The sequence below is a fragment of the Bombus vancouverensis genome, chromosome 7 (assembly GCF_051014615.1).
Source record: "Bombus vancouverensis nearcticus chromosome 7, iyBomVanc1_principal, whole genome shotgun sequence".
NCBI classification, from domain to species: Eukaryota; Metazoa; Arthropoda; class Insecta; order Hymenoptera; family Apidae; genus Bombus; species Bombus vancouverensis.
This window is the reverse complement of record NC_134917.1, coordinates 5,165,793-5,184,195: the sequence shown is the minus strand read 5'-3', so window position 1 is coordinate 5,184,195 and position 18,403 is coordinate 5,165,793. Positions and strand designations below refer to the sequence as shown.

Genomic DNA, 18,403 nt, shown 5'->3' with positions numbered 1-18,403 from the left:
CATGCTGAAGATTTAACAAATTCCATTAAAATTAACAAATTCCATATTTCCATATTTTAAAATCGCACCTGTTCGATAAAAGAATATTCAATTCCGATATCTCAGAATTACATATCTCTCACCAACATTTATTAAAATTCCTTTTCCTTCCATTACTACGGCCTCGTTTTAATCAAAAACCCTAAGTCACCACGATGGCCAACGAGCAGGAAAGGCGGACCATCCGGATGTAGCGCGTTAGCACAGTAAATAACAAGGTGAGCGTAGTAGGTGAATACCGACGTCCATGGAGCGTGAAACACGGAACGGAAAAAATTAGTGCGTCCTGCGGCAAAAATTACTTGGAGCTTGTTACTGCAACAGGTTGTCGCCGTATTGTGGATGCACGGATCCGTATGGTCGCATTCCTACACCATTAATATACGTACTTTACAGGGCCGTGTAATAAACATGGCGCCCTATTTTACGTTCTTACCACGTGGTACCCTAATATTTCATTTTCCTGGTCCTTCTGCTTCCGTGCTAAGACTAGTAGGTTTCATCACATACGACGCGCAAGTATATTTTGGTGATTAGCGTTACGACCCATCAAGGATTTAAATACTACAGATGTTGTGTCATTTATAAAGTCGAAGGATTACCAAACGCTTGACTGTCTGAATTTTGTTCATTATCACATAGGTACATATAAACCCATAGATTATTTTATTATTAAATTCTATTCATTGTATTGTAAAAATTAATTTAGTCCAATTATTTTGCTCAATGATGCATGCTTATTTGTCAAAGATTTCTACATTTAAAGTTAGTCAACTATTAAAACCTCCGTTATGCTAAATTTTCCGTTAAATTGCTGCAGTGAAATAAAAATTTTGATTCCTCTTGGAAATATAAGCGGTTTGAAGTTAAATGCTAATTGCTAAGGGTAGTGATTAGCACTGCTTAGTGCTGAGTCCTTAGGAAGGACTAAAGTCAACATTTATCAACGAAACATGGTTTCACAGACTTTTTTTAGCTAACTATTTGCATCCTTCACAGAGTGATATTAAGTTTCGTGTATTTTAAAGTTTATGATATTGTATGCATGTTTTCCAAACATTTGCACAAGTAAGTGTTTCAAAAATTAATCTAACCTAAACTTTTATTTTTACCTAAGTACATAATTAATTCCGAATTTCTCAAAAAGCAAATAACTTAGAGGTTCGTTACCCCTATTGAAAGACAATGAGTATGCTACTGTAAGTGAATTATATGTATTCAGTGCATCCTTACATCTTCAAATTTTGAATAAATGCATAAAAATCCGCAGAATAATAATAACTATAATCACTTTCCGTCACTCTTTAACATATAAAGTTGATGAATGTGGCTTCTGACTGCCTCAAATAACGTTAGATCAGTTCTTTTCTATTTTATACCTAGTGTGTTACATTATGTGCTGGGTGGCTATCAGTATTGTACAGTAGCTGTCGATTGTGACAAATGTCGATAGTGACGTTGCCGCTTGGTGGATAGACGCGCATTACATCATATTGTCCGTTCCATGTAATACAGGAAGTGATATCTTGGCGTATACGCGTCTATGCAGCGACGTTCAGTGGACAAACGGTCCTCTGTTGAACGGTTCTCGATCGATCGTCATGGATGTCTTAAGTGCCACTCGAACCATGATGCCCAACTAATAGAACTCAGAGGAATTCGAAAGTAGAAAGACATTTAAGACACGTCCAGGAATTTTCCTTAGGTGGAATTTTAATTTACGCGGGGAATCTTGCTTTTCGATGAAATCGGAATTTTCATCTGGTTTTGATTTGACAGTCTCGTTTTTCGGTCTGGTCTTGGTTTTGATAAGATGGATTCAATTGGCCCTGGATTAGCTATGAAATATATAAAAATATTTCGGTTTTGTGAATAAATTTAAAGATGTTTGACATTATTCCAATTCTGTCGTTGTTTCTTTAAAAATTAGGACATATCTGATGTATGTATGCATATTGAAGAAATACAATAAGAGAATAAAATTTCAAAATTGTACACACGATTCAAATAAAATAAAATAAAATCTTATTTATCGTTACGGACTAAGAAACTTTTAGTTTCTTTATCGAATCAATTTGTCAGCGAAGATAAATTAAATAGTGGTTAAACGATAATTGGTATCCAAATACTTAAATAAGAATACAGATATATACGTACTCCTATACACTAATTATCTGAAACTTCATTAAAATCACTTCTTTAGGGAGATCATGCGACGGTTGCAAAAGCTCCTTGTAACTTCCGAAGTACCTCGAAGGTAAACAAATCCTTTGTTCATAGTTAATGGTTTTGTTAGAGCAATTCCAAGCAATAATATTCCTAAATACGTTATGTGTGTAATACTATCGCCAGCATACTTAGCCAGCGTACTGGTGACATCCGTGTACTAAAACAATTAAATCATTTCAAAGTACGTTCAACTGTGTTACCTACATTAATCAAACAGTGCTAAGGAGGCACGCTTGCATGTATTAAACGGTTCTCTATATGTAAAATACTACACTATGTTCCACGAAAGAGCTTATTTCCGAGGATTGAAACTGTTTGTTGGAGAAAGTTTCGAAATGTTCAAATTTCAAAATTTAATTTTTCAAAGTAAATATAAATATTCTTTGTTACTTTGTACGATTGTTCTCTGATTTCTTATATTTAGGCTGCAGATGTTTTTGCAAATTTATATTTTTGTGAACGCAATTAGACAAAATTACTAAAATGGTGGAATATAGTTTCAGAAAACAATAGATAAGACATTATTACGATAAAATTGTTGTGTACCGCGTTTTTTAATCAAGTTTTCAGTTCCTATTTTATAAAAAGAAGCTCCATTGTTCTTGATTTCAATTTGAAAAAAGAAACCATTATTTATAAAGCGATCGAATAAGTAAAACCGTAAGACTAAATTTGTAATGCTTCGTGGCGCGTAGGGAATATTGATCCAGAAAAAACAACAATGATTCCGTTGCAACGAGTCTTACAAAAGGTAGAAAAAAAAAAAAAAGTAGGAATATGAAACGAGATTCTGTCGATCGAATGGTTAAACAGTTGGCTTTGTAGATCACAATCTTTCGCTGTGAGAGATCGATTCGAGTAAATCGATGATACGCGAATGGATTCTGAACGAAAATCTGTGTCACGTGTCGTAAGCGTGCAAATTGCTTGTGCCAGATTAATGTTATCGTGTTGAACATCCTGAATCGACATTTAATTAAATAAACGACGCGGAACGAAAGTGTTTTGCTCGCTTGCACTCGTGTCTATCACCAACTGGTCACTGAATGATTGTCATTAAGTTTAATTATTCAACGATTAGATTAATCATCGCACGTTCAGAAAAACCTATGTGTTGGTGTGTATGTGTTGCGTGTGTTTAGAATTTGGAAATTAAACTGTGATTACGAGGATAATAAGGTGGAGCGTTCGTGTGTTAATAATGTGGTGGAATTAATATGATGGATTCGAATAGCTGTCAGTAGTTCGTTCGCCAGAGGAGGTAACAGTAGAAACACTGATCTCCAATATGTATTTAAATATACTATGTGTATATGTGAATAGTTACGTGTATAGTTACACCAGACATGTTAAGGGTACCTATTTGTCACTGACAGCCTTAATTCTGTCAAGAACACTTGCATGTTTTTGATAATTGTAAAAGCAATTCTAATGTCAACCATCATTCTTCCTATATGTCAATTTGACACGTTCCAATAAATGTAAAGCCATTGATTATTTTTTTCATTACATTGATTTGATACCAAGTACAAATTAAATTGAGAACATGAAGTATGATGCTCGAGAATGACAGTGTATTGACATTCATTTACAACAAAAATTATTTCCAACGTATCAACACGTTTTGAAGATGTTGTATGACGAAAGAGATATCCTACTAAATATTAATGCTTGATTCAAACTCGACATTTTAGTTTTGAAAAATCGATTTGTATCATACAATTTTCATACAAATGGAATTTTGCAGAAGTGTAATATTTATCGAAATGAAAATATGATTTTATTTGGTGTCTCTTTATTATATCACTTTACTTGGAATTACTCCATACTGTAAGAGTCAACGTAGAAATAAAACAACGAATGAAAATAGCTATATGTTTATTGACAAATAATTATTTCGCAACTCTCTGATTTGTATTCTTCCAGAAAGTAACATAGGCACATCGTAGCAATACATAGGTACGTGTCTAACAATGATTTGAAAATACAGTATTAATTTTCGTTTGCCATTTTTTTCTGCCTCTCTGATAAAATTGCTTACAATCAATTTTTACACTGGCAACTTTCGATACTAGCTGTTCACACCAGTGGCAACCAGTCATTATTGATTTCGCAGGGTCAATACAACTTCGATATACACTATGCACCGTATTCTGCACGCGTACCATACCATGGTCTATACTCTTTCTTTCATCTCCTTCTCTCGTTCTCTTATTCTTTCTTTCTCTCCATGCAGTCACGTTTTTTCCGTGGAACAAGTTATACAGTAAATCCATTAAAACAATGAACACTAACTCCAATATAAAATATCCTTCTTCGCGTTGCTAACCGAAACGCTCTGACAATCATAATTAAAACACTCCAATTTCTTTGTGAATATGCGTTATGCGTTTCTGACGAATAGTTGAGGTTATCAATTACGATTAGCACCGGTAATTCTTATTTTATATGCTGACACAATGTCTCGAATATTTACAAAAATAAGAAAACATTTTGAAAGATTTAGCCATTTGATTCAGCTAATCACGATGTTTCTACCGCTTACATTTATTAAAATTGTATACGTAAATTTTACTTTCTGTAAATGCTTTTTTGACAAAGTAAACAAATACAAAAGTCGATAAAAGGCCCTCAATACTAACAACAATAATTATTGTTCAGAAAATTAAAATTAAATTGGATCGTAAGTATAATTGGTATTTATCCTATTTCAATTATGACTTGAATCAAGAGTGAGGCCCTAAGCCAATTTATTGAGTAACGTAAATTGAGAAAGACATAGGGAATAACGTTAAGAACTTCTTTTAGAGTGCTCCTCTTTGTTGAGGGGAAGATTTAGGTTCAATCCTGATATCGATTGAATTTATTTAATAGACCCTTAGATAGTTTATTCGACGAGTATTTCTTTTCGCTGACACTTGATTTTGGCGTCTCTTAAATCTGTCCAAGTGTTAAATGGATGTAGAGGTTCTTACCTGCATTCTTACCTGAATAAGGGTTTTCAATTCCAAACAACCTCACCGTTTCCTGGAAGAAGCTTTATTAATTTGTATCCAGCAAGGCGGCAATTCATTTACTTAAATTAAATTTGGTATCAAAGCAAAACTTCAATGAATTATTTTTAGTTTAAGATAGTAAAATTGCAGCAATATAAACATATACATATTATACTAGGTTTTGTAAATTACTAGAATATCTACGAATAGACATATTTCGTTGATTACGTGCGATACTGATTAATTTTAGAGCTTCAAACCACAAGTAGATTAATTTGTTGTCTTATAAGTTTTTATTTCACAGATACGCTATTTCATAGTATTTTGGTTTCACTTACATAAAATATTTTTCTTTTACTGTAAGTATTTTTAAAATTATGTTGAAATATTAATTAAATGTAATTCTATTAAATTGTCTAACAATAATAACTTATTTTACATAAAATATTTGATAATTTCGCCTCAATATAAGTGTAAAAAGAAAATGAAAAAATAATAGAAGAATACATATAATAGTAGCACTGAATTTTCCAGGGTTGAAAAATTATTACATTTATACGCTATCATTTATATGCATTCCCTGTGTATAGAATATATCATGTCATATTTTGGAAATCAGGTGATCGTGCTGTAGACCAACCCTTGTTGCTAAAACTTTTAGAAATGAAGTTTTCCAATATTCCCAGTTGTATTCTTTATTCTTCAACGTATTTGTTTGATACCATTCTAGTTCTATTTTTTCCAAATACATCTTCAAGCACTTGATTTTCTTCTCCTCATTCTGGATTTTTAATTTTTCGCACTCCGTTTCATATTCTGATATCCAATCTGTGGCTTTCTGTTTTCCATCAAATTGTTTTAAGCTGAAGTTTGTTTCTTCTTTATCATAAATATTGTGTTTTTGGAGAGTTTCTAACAGTCTTTCTATGTCTAGACTAGACCTGGCTTCCGTCTTTATTTTCCTTTTGGAAATGATTCCTACTTCTTCTAAGTACATGTTCTGGATGTCCCATCGTCCATTGTGAGTATGATATTTCTGTATTGGCCTACCTTGATTAGACTTTTCGAGGCATTTCTGACTATTGCTGAATTGAACAACCGAAGATGATAATTTCTCACTTGAAATATTCATCTGGGTACACATTATCCAATCTTAAACACCTAACCTGAAGCTGAAGTTCATCAATTATTGAACAAATCCCCGCTGTGCGTATTTAAACTACGTAAACTACGTACATCCTCGACTCAACTACAAAGAAAAATGAATTAGTCAAATGAAGCACGTTTAGCTAATGACGTTGTAGCGCAATAAGTAGCACGTGTGTCGTCGCATAGATTTGCGGCGGACACGTGAGGCATCGCTTGGTTTTGGCGCACAATGTGACACGTGTAACGTGTATCCGTCTTCTTGATTCAGTACGTTTGAATTACCGCTTGCATTGTGTATATTTTCTTTCATTTTCTTTCGTGCTAATGCCAGTGAATTTGTATCTGTCAAATTAACACACGCTTCATTTGTGACAATCATTTAATAATTGATTGAAACGGTACAATTAATTCTTGTACAGGGTGTTTCATAAGTGATAGTACTTACAACAACTTACTTAATATTCTTTAATAATAATTAGAGAGAAATAAAATATCAAACCAAATACAATCGAAATTATATCGTCTTTTTCCAAGAATATTTTTACTTCTACAAAATTTATATAGAAATCCATCCCTATCTTCATATCTTTCAATTAAGGCTTAATACAGCATTTTATTTTCAAATTGTCAAGCTCAGAAATTTTCAAGTCTAAATTTTCGGATTTTTATATCCTTGAATTTTCACATTTGTTACTGTACGATAATATTTTTTACGTATTATTTCACTGCTTAATGAGCTTATTCGTTACTAAAAACGCCCAAACTCTATTTTCCCAAAAACGTAGTTTTACACGAAAATATTTGGTACTATATTTTTTTGGTACTTGACCTTATTGAAATTATTGAGATTAATAATTATTGAGATTAATCGTAGTTACGTTGGACTCGCCCCTTCAAATACAGTGTGCACATTCTCCATTTTGTTTCTGTTAACATGATCTCTGGCGATTTGAAAAGAGGATCATTGCTATAAATGTTCGTAACAACACACACGAAAACTTTAGAAGCCATCAAAACTGGGTCGATCGAAGAGGCAGTTGCTTGGTAAAAATGCTTTGTGCTAAATCTATTGTCGCTTCCAGTACTCGAAGGAATTACGTCTTGCAACTGTAGTATGACGTCTTTTTTCGTCTTTTTCTTACCAATTAACGCTTCAATCTGGATATCTCGCTCGAAAGATAGTTCGATAAGGGAGTTCCGATGTCTTCTTATCTTATTTTAAAAACCATTGTATAACTTTGTCCTTTGACGAGCCTCGTTACATGCTTGACGAGTTACTTTGTAACCTTCTCTCGTCCAAGAGGCTATTTGTTGCAAGTTTCCAATCGTCAGTAAGAACAGAAAATCAGTTTGATGCTTGAAAATAGTTCGGTTTGTAGTTCTTAGTTTGGCTTCAATTGTTTGGTTGATGGTGTAATTATTAAGTCTTTCCTGTGTGTCGACTAAAAAACGTTTCATTACTGGTAAACAAATTTGGATTTTTGAGCTTTCTATGCTTTTGAGCTTTTGAGCTTTATCAATGGTAAAAACCGGATTTGCTGTCAATTTTTAAATATTTAGATATACAATATTTACAATGGCGATGAAATTTGTTATGGTACTGTAATCGTAAAATAGAAATGGTTTAAAAACCGGATCGTCATAAATTATCAGATATAAAGATTCTCAATTTTTCTAAATATATTTAATATCATGTTTTTAAGATATCCTTCTTTTTTAATAATAATAAAAAAGGAAAGAACGATTGAATATCATATCTCCTTAACAAGAATCTTCTTATTCCTACAAAATTTATATACAATTCCACCCTTATTTCTTCTTTCCACCCAAGTGTATTCCACCTCCTGTTAACCAAATATTTCTTTCAAATATTCCACATTCACTGGGAACCTTCCCCGAATTGCCTCTTACGCTCGTTTCACATACACTTCCGTCAATAAAGAATCGCTGGAAACGAACCGGAGGTCGTTTTCCTCCCGCATTCTCGTAATTTTTCTTGAAATCCAGAAGAGGCGTTTCTGTAACCACAAAACTTTGAAAAGTTTGAAAAGCCGCGAAAAAGAGGCGGCGTAAATCGACGGCTCAATGAAGTAGGGTTACAACACTTTGTCTCAGACGTGTAAGAACACTCGGCGACTTTAAAAGAGCGGTTCGTTTCCCGCGCGAGAGATTCGTACTTTTAAAGGTCGCTTTAAACGTGACTTCGGGAGAAACCACGCTTTCAGGCAGATAATTATAATATGTATCGAGTTACACTAAGTGTTCCGATTATTTATTGAAAATTGTTGTGTCTTTATTCTTGTTGGGATTTAAGGTTTAAAATAATTCTAGCAAGAAGTTTTATTTGAATTTTATACAAATATTTATAGCATGGAAAGCTATTCCTTTTGAAAATAACTTCACATTATGTTGCATTCCATGAATTTTGTTATATTATATGATATAAAAAATATAAAGATATGTAATTTTTCTCGCGTAAAATGTAAATAACTGCAATATATTATTTCTCTCGTAGATTTCGATACTGAGTTTTATATACGAGTGAATTTTAATTATTTCTTGAACTTTCTCTAAATTATATTTTTATAAATATCTTTATAATACACGTTGTGTACGCGCACATAAATGAATAATATTAGGCTGTACACAGACTACGTAACAAGTAGTTAACATTCGAATGCATAATTAGCCACAAATTTTTTGCATGTAGGAAAACGAAGTGCATGGTTTAAATATCGAAGATAATCATTTTATTTACGATTCAATTCCGCAGTTTATCGAAATCCATGCCGAGTACCTACACCATATCTTCAGATTATGGGTGCAGTTTATCTTCTTTATTGCCCGTTGTTCGATTTTCTCCTGAACAATTTATACTGTCACCTACTATTATTCATTACGACAATCACACTTATGATTTTCAAAGTAAAATATAAAATTGGCAAATCAGATTGATACAAATCATTTGTGACTCGTGTTATTATAATCTAATTATAGCAAACATAATCATTTCTGTCGTAATCAATATCCAATGAATTTAATTTGGCAATCCATAGAATGGCTTCCAGAAACTTCTCATTGTCAGTATAATTGCAATACCATAACATTTGAAATTAATACCTTAGAATCCCAATTATCCAAACATTATACCTATAAATTGATTCACAGACGATGTATTTTCGTCGACAGAAATTTGTGACTAGGATGAGATTTCTTTCCGTGAGAATTTCATTCTTGATAATCGATACCATAAATATTATCATTCGATCAATCTGATTCTTAACTTGCCAGATTACTATTGATAAAGCGCATTATCTTAAAGTAGTATTATCAACGTAGAATTAGTTTACTATCCAACAGACGTCAAATTTCTAACTGAATTTGAAATTTATATTTCGTTATTTGTATATTTGCTCATTTCGTTATTCTGTAAATTTTTGTTGATTTTCTTTAACGTATTATGACATTGAATTGAAATGATTGATCAGAACCAGGATACGTTGACGTGCATTTGCAAATTCATATTTCCGTAATTAACATTTAATATCTCGTAAATATTAAAAAATTACTTACTTTCGTATATTCGCTTACCAGAAAAAGATGGCATAAATAATCACAAATTCTGGAAGAAATATTAAAAAATAGCGTTTAGAATCATCATTTTTATGCATTAATTTTTTACATTCCAATTTACTAATTTGATCATTATGAGTTCTTAATGATCCAAATATTTTGTGCGTCATTTTCTAAATTTACCTGACTCTTAAAAAAAAAATGTTGATATTTATGTTGCTCCTCTATTGAACCCCTCATGTAATCATCCGCAAAATTCAAGAAAATGTACGAGAAGTGCGTTGACCTTGCGTAAAAACAAGTGAAAATCCTGGAAATGTGGTGTTCGTTACACCAATAAGGTTGCAAAGCTACGGAGTACACTATGATTGCAACCACAAAAACGTGTTATGGTAGAGCACCTGATCTGGTTGGGTTCGTTGGAATTTGAACCGTAACGAGACGAAGCAGGTTTTATCGAAACCCGTATCTCTGGCAAAAACCGTTTCCATTCGACTTGTTTATGCGATTGTCAACGGGCACGTATAGACCAGGCCAGGTATAGCGAGCTCGTAAAATCAGTCAAGAATGAAATTAACACATTTTGAGTGTCAGAACAAACGAATTTTTTTTATTGCAGTGTCAATTTTTATTGAATGGTATAGAAACGCACACATATTAAAATAAAAATTGAATATGGTTTATTTTTTAATAACGAAGAAATTTTTATTCCGATATCAATGTATTTTATATCGAGTGATATAGTGAAATATATTGAAATAAAAGTTAGATATAGTTTGCTGTTTAATAGCGAAGACATTTTTATTGGAATGTTAATAAACCGATGAAAGTCAATGAAACACATATAAAAACGAACGTATTTCATTACATTGTATGAATATAGATAGATAGATCTTAGTTCCCAGATTTTACTAGATTTCGACGTCATAAAACTAGTTGCCGTTTGAGTTAGTACTCAAATAGCTATGAATTTGTTCACGATACAGCATAGTATAAATAAACTTTGCAGAATATTTTAAACGGCAATAAAAAAATATGAATACATTTAAAATGTTAGACAGTTTTCCAATAAACATTGACAATATATTTATGACCAAAACAAAACAAACATCATTTTTCAAAAAATGTTTCGAAAAATGTAACGATAAAGTTATGTCATGTTCTTTCGTGAAAAGTAAATATAATAGGGAAATAATACAAACTCTTTGGAATGAAACGGTATTAAAATATTAATGTTACATTCTCTCCTCCACTAGCAAGTGAAAAAGTAGAATTATGTATATTTCACTTCTTTTTTTTACAAACGATGACACAATTTGCGAACCTAAAGAAGATGTTTCTACTACCTAAGATAAATGACAAAATACCAAAGTGTAACAAAAGAAAATAAATAAATAAATAAAAAGATTTTGTCAACCTGAGATACGAAAACCTAGAAGTTTTGAAGTTCGGAGACTACGATTTTCTAATCATATTAGCATTCATATTCATACAACAAAATTGTATTTTATCATATTTTGAACTTGTAATTACGTTGAACTTGACAATAAAAAGCAACAGTGGAGCGGTGAATTTATTAAAAAGCTCCTTTATGTTCCAGACGAGTTCAGAAGTAAAGTTGCCTGCGAGAATGACGTCATCAATCTTGTCTGCCACCCTGGACAAAGGGTTGCCATTTTCAGCGCATCGTTCGGCAGAACGGAGTACGAATCCCTTCAATGTCCTCAGCCGCACGACGTGAAAGAAGAAAGTGAGTAGATTCTTTTATTGTTCTAAAAGTTCGTTTTGTAAATAAAATTCTAAATATTATTGTTGTATTTAATATACTATGAGAGCCAGATATTCTAGCAACTAAGTCACACCGGATATTTTTTTTATATTGCATAAAATAATAAAAATCTACCTCTCTATTTTTTATTCATGAAATCAAGTATTCTTTCGTTTGAAAATTCCTATACATACGTAGCCTGTTCGGAAATAAAATTTGTTAAACTACAATAGTACATTTAAGCTATGGTAAGGTGGCGCATAATAATCATGGATTTCTATAAAAATATTTCATTATTACTTTAAAAACTTTTCTAATTTTAAGTTTAGTTTGGTAATTCTAGCTTTAACAATATTCTTTTAGATAGAAGTATCAATTAATTACTCTCGATTTCTTGATACCAGGAAATCTAACTTCAGTTTTGTTTCACATAAATTATAAAAAGTTTGCGTGAAACTGAAATTTTGATCATCAATGTCTAGCTTTTAGCTGTGGAAAAGATTTAAAAACGCTCTTAGATACAAGTTAGCATCTTAATAATTCTACTAAATATCGTTCTCGGAACCATAAAAGCCCTCAAAGAAGATAACGACCAAAAAGATATTCGAAAGTTAGTCGGGTCATTAAATGTTTACGCGAGCGTAAACATTCATGACCGTGCCGTTGAAGCAAGAGCATAGAAGATATACGATATAATAGCAGCTTATGAATCTCAAAGAGCAATTCTGGTTTTTGATAAGTTTTATAGCAATACCAATATTCCCTAATTTCCTTTATCTTAACGAAAATATTATTCTTTAATCTTACCTCGTATTTGAGTGTTTCAACAATAGTTAGGACAAAATGTTATGTTCTACAGTGTTATGTAATTTTTGCACATAAAGATAATTTCATCTAATTTCGGATCAAATATATACTTATACAAAAAGTAAATAAAATAATCGTAAAAATAATATAACTATTAAATATTATATCATAGCTATATGTATATTTAATCTTAAAAATTGTAATAACGAAAAAATTTAAAAAATCTGATCGTATATTTAAATATTGATATTTTGTAACAAGAAACTAGAATTAAGTATTGAAAAACTCTTCTGTTATCAACATAAATATAATACAGTTATCGAATTTAACATTTCTTGCAGAAACGTGGATATATTTCTAAAATTCTATGTTCCTAAAAATCTAAGGAACAGATGTCCTTTCTTTTCATGAAGTTACTTTACATGGAACATGACGTTAAAATAAAGATCCATGAAACTGCACATTTACATTCAATAGTCGGACGAATCGATTCAAAGTGCCGCAATTCGTGACGGACTTTACGAGAAAATGGAGCAGAGGTCGGGTCGCTACCAACCCCTTTGTGACGATGTCCAGACGGCATCCTCGTGAGGATAACAGCTCCGAAAACACTGAAATGCCATTGGCTACGGATCACTCCCTGCAAAAGTTTTATCTGATACGTTGATTTTGGCCTTTCGTGACCTCGTTAGTCTATGAATGCTTCTACGGATGTTTCTGATTATTGCGATTTTAATTCTCTAGTCGTAATTTAACATATTCCAATGTAGAATCATCAATCTTTCATTTCTGTCATTTATCATAATCATCAGTGAGTGCATTAAACGTCAAGAATAAATAGATGAAATTATCATTTTTATCATCAGAAATTACAATCATAATACATTAACTAATACTTTAACGAAACAAGAAACTTTATAACTAAAACTCCAGTTACTAGAAATTTAATTTCCATTCCATGATATTTCTCTGACAAGGGCTTTTATTAAAACTTCTAGGATTAGACTAGATTCAGTACGAACCTCCCTATGAACGTTCCTTATCAAATAAATTTTCGAATCAATTGAACTCTTCCTACGGTTGGCAGGATATTGTAACAAATTCAAAGGTTTCCTTCCTTGTTCTTCGGCTTCGCCCACACGTAACAATGAACTACATGTAATGGCCGTTTCCCGAATGGTTATCTACGATACTGTCACTCGCGATATTGTTTCAATCTGCGTGTTTCTTGGCCATGTGACACATCGTCCTGCTCTATCATGTCGTTCTCACAAAGGTACCTACCGTGACGGTGACATGCAGAAGTGACTTTTGACTCTGATACACTTCGAGATTTCAGAGAGGAAGGTTAGCTAAATTGGAACTTTGGAAATTTTTCCAAAAATGATTGGAAAAATTTTAGGAACCTTTTGATGATATTTCATGATTGATACATGAATGTTTGTTTTTCTGATTTAGTTTAGGATTTCTTTTCGTTTACTAAAATAACAAACGACACGGATGACGCATGCTCTCGGAACAAAAAGAATTTGAAAAAGAACTAAAATAATTTGAAAATAAAAAAAAAACTGAAGCAATTTGAAAAAGAACTAAAACAATTGAGAAATGCGGTTTAAAGTGAACTAAAGAGAATAAAATGGTGCTTTATATTCATATGAGCGTTATGCGGGATTCATGTCAAGCGTCGGATTATTAACCATAGATTGATGAAGTTGACATTTCCATTAAGCGCTCTGAAGTAGTCACAGTCGACCTTTAATCCGGTATTCAGCTTTCATTCGACGAACGATCCGCGCAATTTCTGGTAAGCTGGGAAACTAGCTCTTTTTTTTCTCGTCTATGAAGCTACGAGCGAACGTACTGAATAGATCAATTCTGTCTGGTTACAGCTTGTATGGCATCGTACGCGACGGAAACCGTGATGAATTTGTGCCATGGGAAACGTCGCTGCTCGGTGGTGGCAAACAGTTCGACGTTCGGTGAGCCTTGCAATCCGGAAAGCAGAACGTATTTGAAAGTTGTCTACACGTGTGGTAAGTTTGATTATTCTTCTATGAATATGTTAATTATTACGATAATGTTAACGCACGTTCTTTTTAATAAAAAAGTTTATGTAACTTTAAATTCATGTCAGAATATTTGTGATTATTGTAGTGTTACTTCAAGGTTTTAAAATGTGATTTTTTGTGATATAATAGAGGTACTTTTAGGAAAGCTATATTTTGGAGGTCATTATTCTACTAAAAAGGAGAAAATGAATTTAAAATTTCTGAATTAATTATCATTTGCAATTGATAAATACGTATTATTATATATACTAAAATAATTTGTACTAAATAATTCGTCCTCCAGCTGGATTCAAAAGAAATGGAACCTTTTCAAGGATTTTGAATCCTTTTAATAACAAAATGATCCTTCGATCAATTAAGGCATTTAATTCTCAGTTTCCATCTTTAAAATATTTATCGTCATTACAACGCAAAGCAATATCGAACGTTCTTTATCATTTAATCATTTAATTAATTAAAATTTGTGAAATTACGAAACAATTACGGAAACAATTATTATTAGCCCTTTCCAATATCCAGCAATATAAATTAATTATTATAAATATTATTCCTTTCTCGTTCATTAACTTTAGAATAATTTATTTTGTAATATAAGACAAATTAAAATCTATTTCTACATATTACAACCACTGTATTGTATTAATAAATTTACTAATGAACTATAAACACATTAACATAACAGTATTAGCGATTATTTAATGTACATAAATTCCAGACAAATTTTTGAGTTCAATTTCCTGTATATACATATTTGATAGGTTATTTGCAGAGTATAAAATCGATAGTCGAACGTTATAACACGCTCATTGGGAATATTTGGGACGAATTTCGATATTTTTCACGTGCGACAAATGGAGCGGAACATTTATTTTGTGCGGAACGTCATGTTCTCTGTGATCTTTTATGAAACCGGTTTGCCCTGGAAAACTGTTCGCCGTTACGTAATAAATCACCGTGTATTTTTAATGTACGAATGAAAACAACCGAATGACGGAAGCAACTAATTTAATTTGAACCGCGAACAAACACTGTCTCGGGTCCACCATTCACCAATTTTTACAAACAATTTCACATCTGAGACGCATTAATTCGCATTATTTGACACGAAAAAATTTATTCGTTTACTTGCTATTTTATGAACTTCTGTCACTTTTTACCAAGCATTTTTCGATCCAGTTTGGTAATCGTGTAATTCTTTTTTATCTGAAATGATTACTTCTGTTAAAATTGGATAATAATAACAGAAGTTAAAATACTGTATTGATATTTCAGAATACTTTCAGATAGGATAAAACATATACGCGAAGCAGAAGTTTTGTGAGAAACAATATATATGTATATATGTATATATGTATATATGTATATGTATATATGTATATAATTAGTGGAAACTTTAAAATAAACATTATTTATGTCGTTTCATCTTGTACAGAACTAACATTTACTATTAATACATACATTCATTTAATATTAATAAATCTATCAATTTAAATATTGACAAAATATGATACTAAAAATTACATATATAGATGAAACTCCAATTCAAAGAATGTTCTATGTATCACAACATTTCTACGAAGTTTGAACAAATTTTCTTTCAAGAAAAAAGGGAAAATCAAATAAAAGAAAGATAGATTTTGTGAAAGATAACCGCAGCAGGACATGAAAGATTAAATATGGCAAAGCCTGATGAGCAAACAACAGAACATTCACGAACAAGTCGGAAGTCCATGTCAGCAGCGTCGATTGACCCAAAAAGCTTGAGGACGATTGACGCGCAGCTGCCTACTCGCGGGAAGTTCTTCTGATGGCTTTTCACTCGGGATGGCTCGTTTCTGTACTTAATGGCCAGTCAGTCTGAACGAAAGGACTTGCTTAATAGCCATTGTTTGGACCGTTGGCAAGTGAATAATGATCGGTTGTATTCCATTCGGAGGTACCGCCAATGCGAACCTATAATACTTGAAATTCACCAATTTTCGAGTACGTTATATAGAAACGCTTTGTTTCCTTAGTGCCTGTTTCATCCGCTCGGAGATTATTAAATTACACATATTTGTGTATTTATAGGAAATTTGAAATGTAAAAGTGAACATAATGCACATATGATGTACAAAGGTATATAAGATATTCAAAACAAAAAATTCGTTATAATATTTAACGAGGGAAACAAATACATATTTAGTTAGCTTTCATTTTTTAATTGTACAGTATGACTCTTCAGTAAGTATACAAATTAATTGGCGAAAATAATCTTGAATAAATCGGATGAGAAAATTTGTGGATGAATTTGCTTAGAGTAATTATTTTATTTCTACTTTTTTGCTGCAATATAAACATACATATATGTATATTTTAAACTTTGCACCGAAGTGATGCTATCATATTTTTACAGATACTTTCGTTATTTCACAATATTATTTAAACACCTTAACATTCTCAAAATTGTCTGAAGATCATTTTTACTTAGACATGTAGACATTTTTGGCACAAGTATGGTTCCAAAGTTTTATTACTCAAATGAATAGTACAGAAATGGAAAGAAATCTTTATGGAAGGAATGCGAATCTGATTGGTTATTTTTGACAGACTCGACACAATCGTAAAGTTAAGGACACGTATTGGTCAAATGTGTTACATATACAAACAAAACAGTGTAACATTGAGTGATGGTGGGCGACAGAGAGCATTACCCTCCTTATCATCTCCATAGTATACAAATGTGAGAAGATAATACATAATAACCAATCATTACATAAAAGGAAGCTGACTAGTCAGAGTATGAACCTGAAAATTAAAAAGTTAGAAAAAGTAAGTAAATAATAATGTGAAACAGGTTGATGTATCTAAAGTAGGTTGTGAAACAGCAACACTCGTCAGGGGAAAATATCTAGGAAGCTCTTTGAATAATGAAAACCACTACCGTAAGATGTAATTTCCCCAAAGAAATTAATAGCGCATTATTTCTTGTATAAAGCAAATAAATAGAGTATGTCGCACGATGTATGTGTGCCTTATTCACGATAAAGAAAAATAGAAATTGATATATTTATAATAGACGGAAACATCAATCTGTCAAATCAAAAAGTATCCAGAAACTCGCCATAGAAAATAGTAATCAGTCAAATTACAAGATACCCGAAAAATCATCACATAATATCCTGAAAAATTCTAAGAAATGTAATTTTCACTATCCCAATTTCCAAGCCCCACTAAACTCCTTTAGGAGAGTATTATAATCATCCTAAAGAGAATTCTTCGATAATCGTCAAAGGCACGTGCACTAGAGAAGCTCCTTTTTCCGTTTCTTCCAAGAAACCACTGCGACTCTTTTTACATAGTAGAGCAGAGATTTTACAAAAGAAGATTGTATGGCCAATTTTCTAATCTCGATGGCGCGTCATGAAGCATGGAGTTTCAAACCTTTTCGAAAACAGGTCGCTATCTAACCACTGGCCACTAACGACACTCTTGACGATACATAGAGTAGTCAGCTATCTCAGCCGGTGCGTTTCTGTGGAAAATTCCAGAATAATGATACCGGCACGGCCTCTAACGAGCCACGTCGTCCGTTCGACCTGAAGAAATCCGCTCGGGCATCGAGCGTACCGCGTCGCGTATAACGAGCCGTCGCTTGTAATGCCAAGTTATTTTCATTGTGCACGCGATACAGGAAAGAAACGGGGACTGGCATCTCTGCTTTTACTCTACTTTCTTCTTCCCTCTTTCTTTCTAACTGGGTTGAGAACTAACTACGGATTCAACCGCGGACG

General features: G+C 32.4%; 1 protein-coding gene across 7 annotated transcripts in view; it reads left to right on the top strand.

Moving 5' to 3' along the window:
* The window catches only part of LOC117164223 (uncharacterized), a 335,191-nt gene that overhangs the window by 227,687 nt on the left and 89,101 nt on the right, over positions 1–18,403 (top strand). For all 7 annotated transcript variants that reach the window (XM_076619721.1, XM_033347140.2, XM_033347142.2 and 4 more), the window contains 2 exons: positions 11,587–11,736; positions 14,451–14,594. In XM_076619721.1, coding sequence (XP_076475836.1) covers positions 11,587–11,736; positions 14,451–14,594 — 294 coding nt within the window. The remainder of the gene's footprint in view (positions 1–11,586; positions 11,737–14,450; positions 14,595–18,403) is intronic.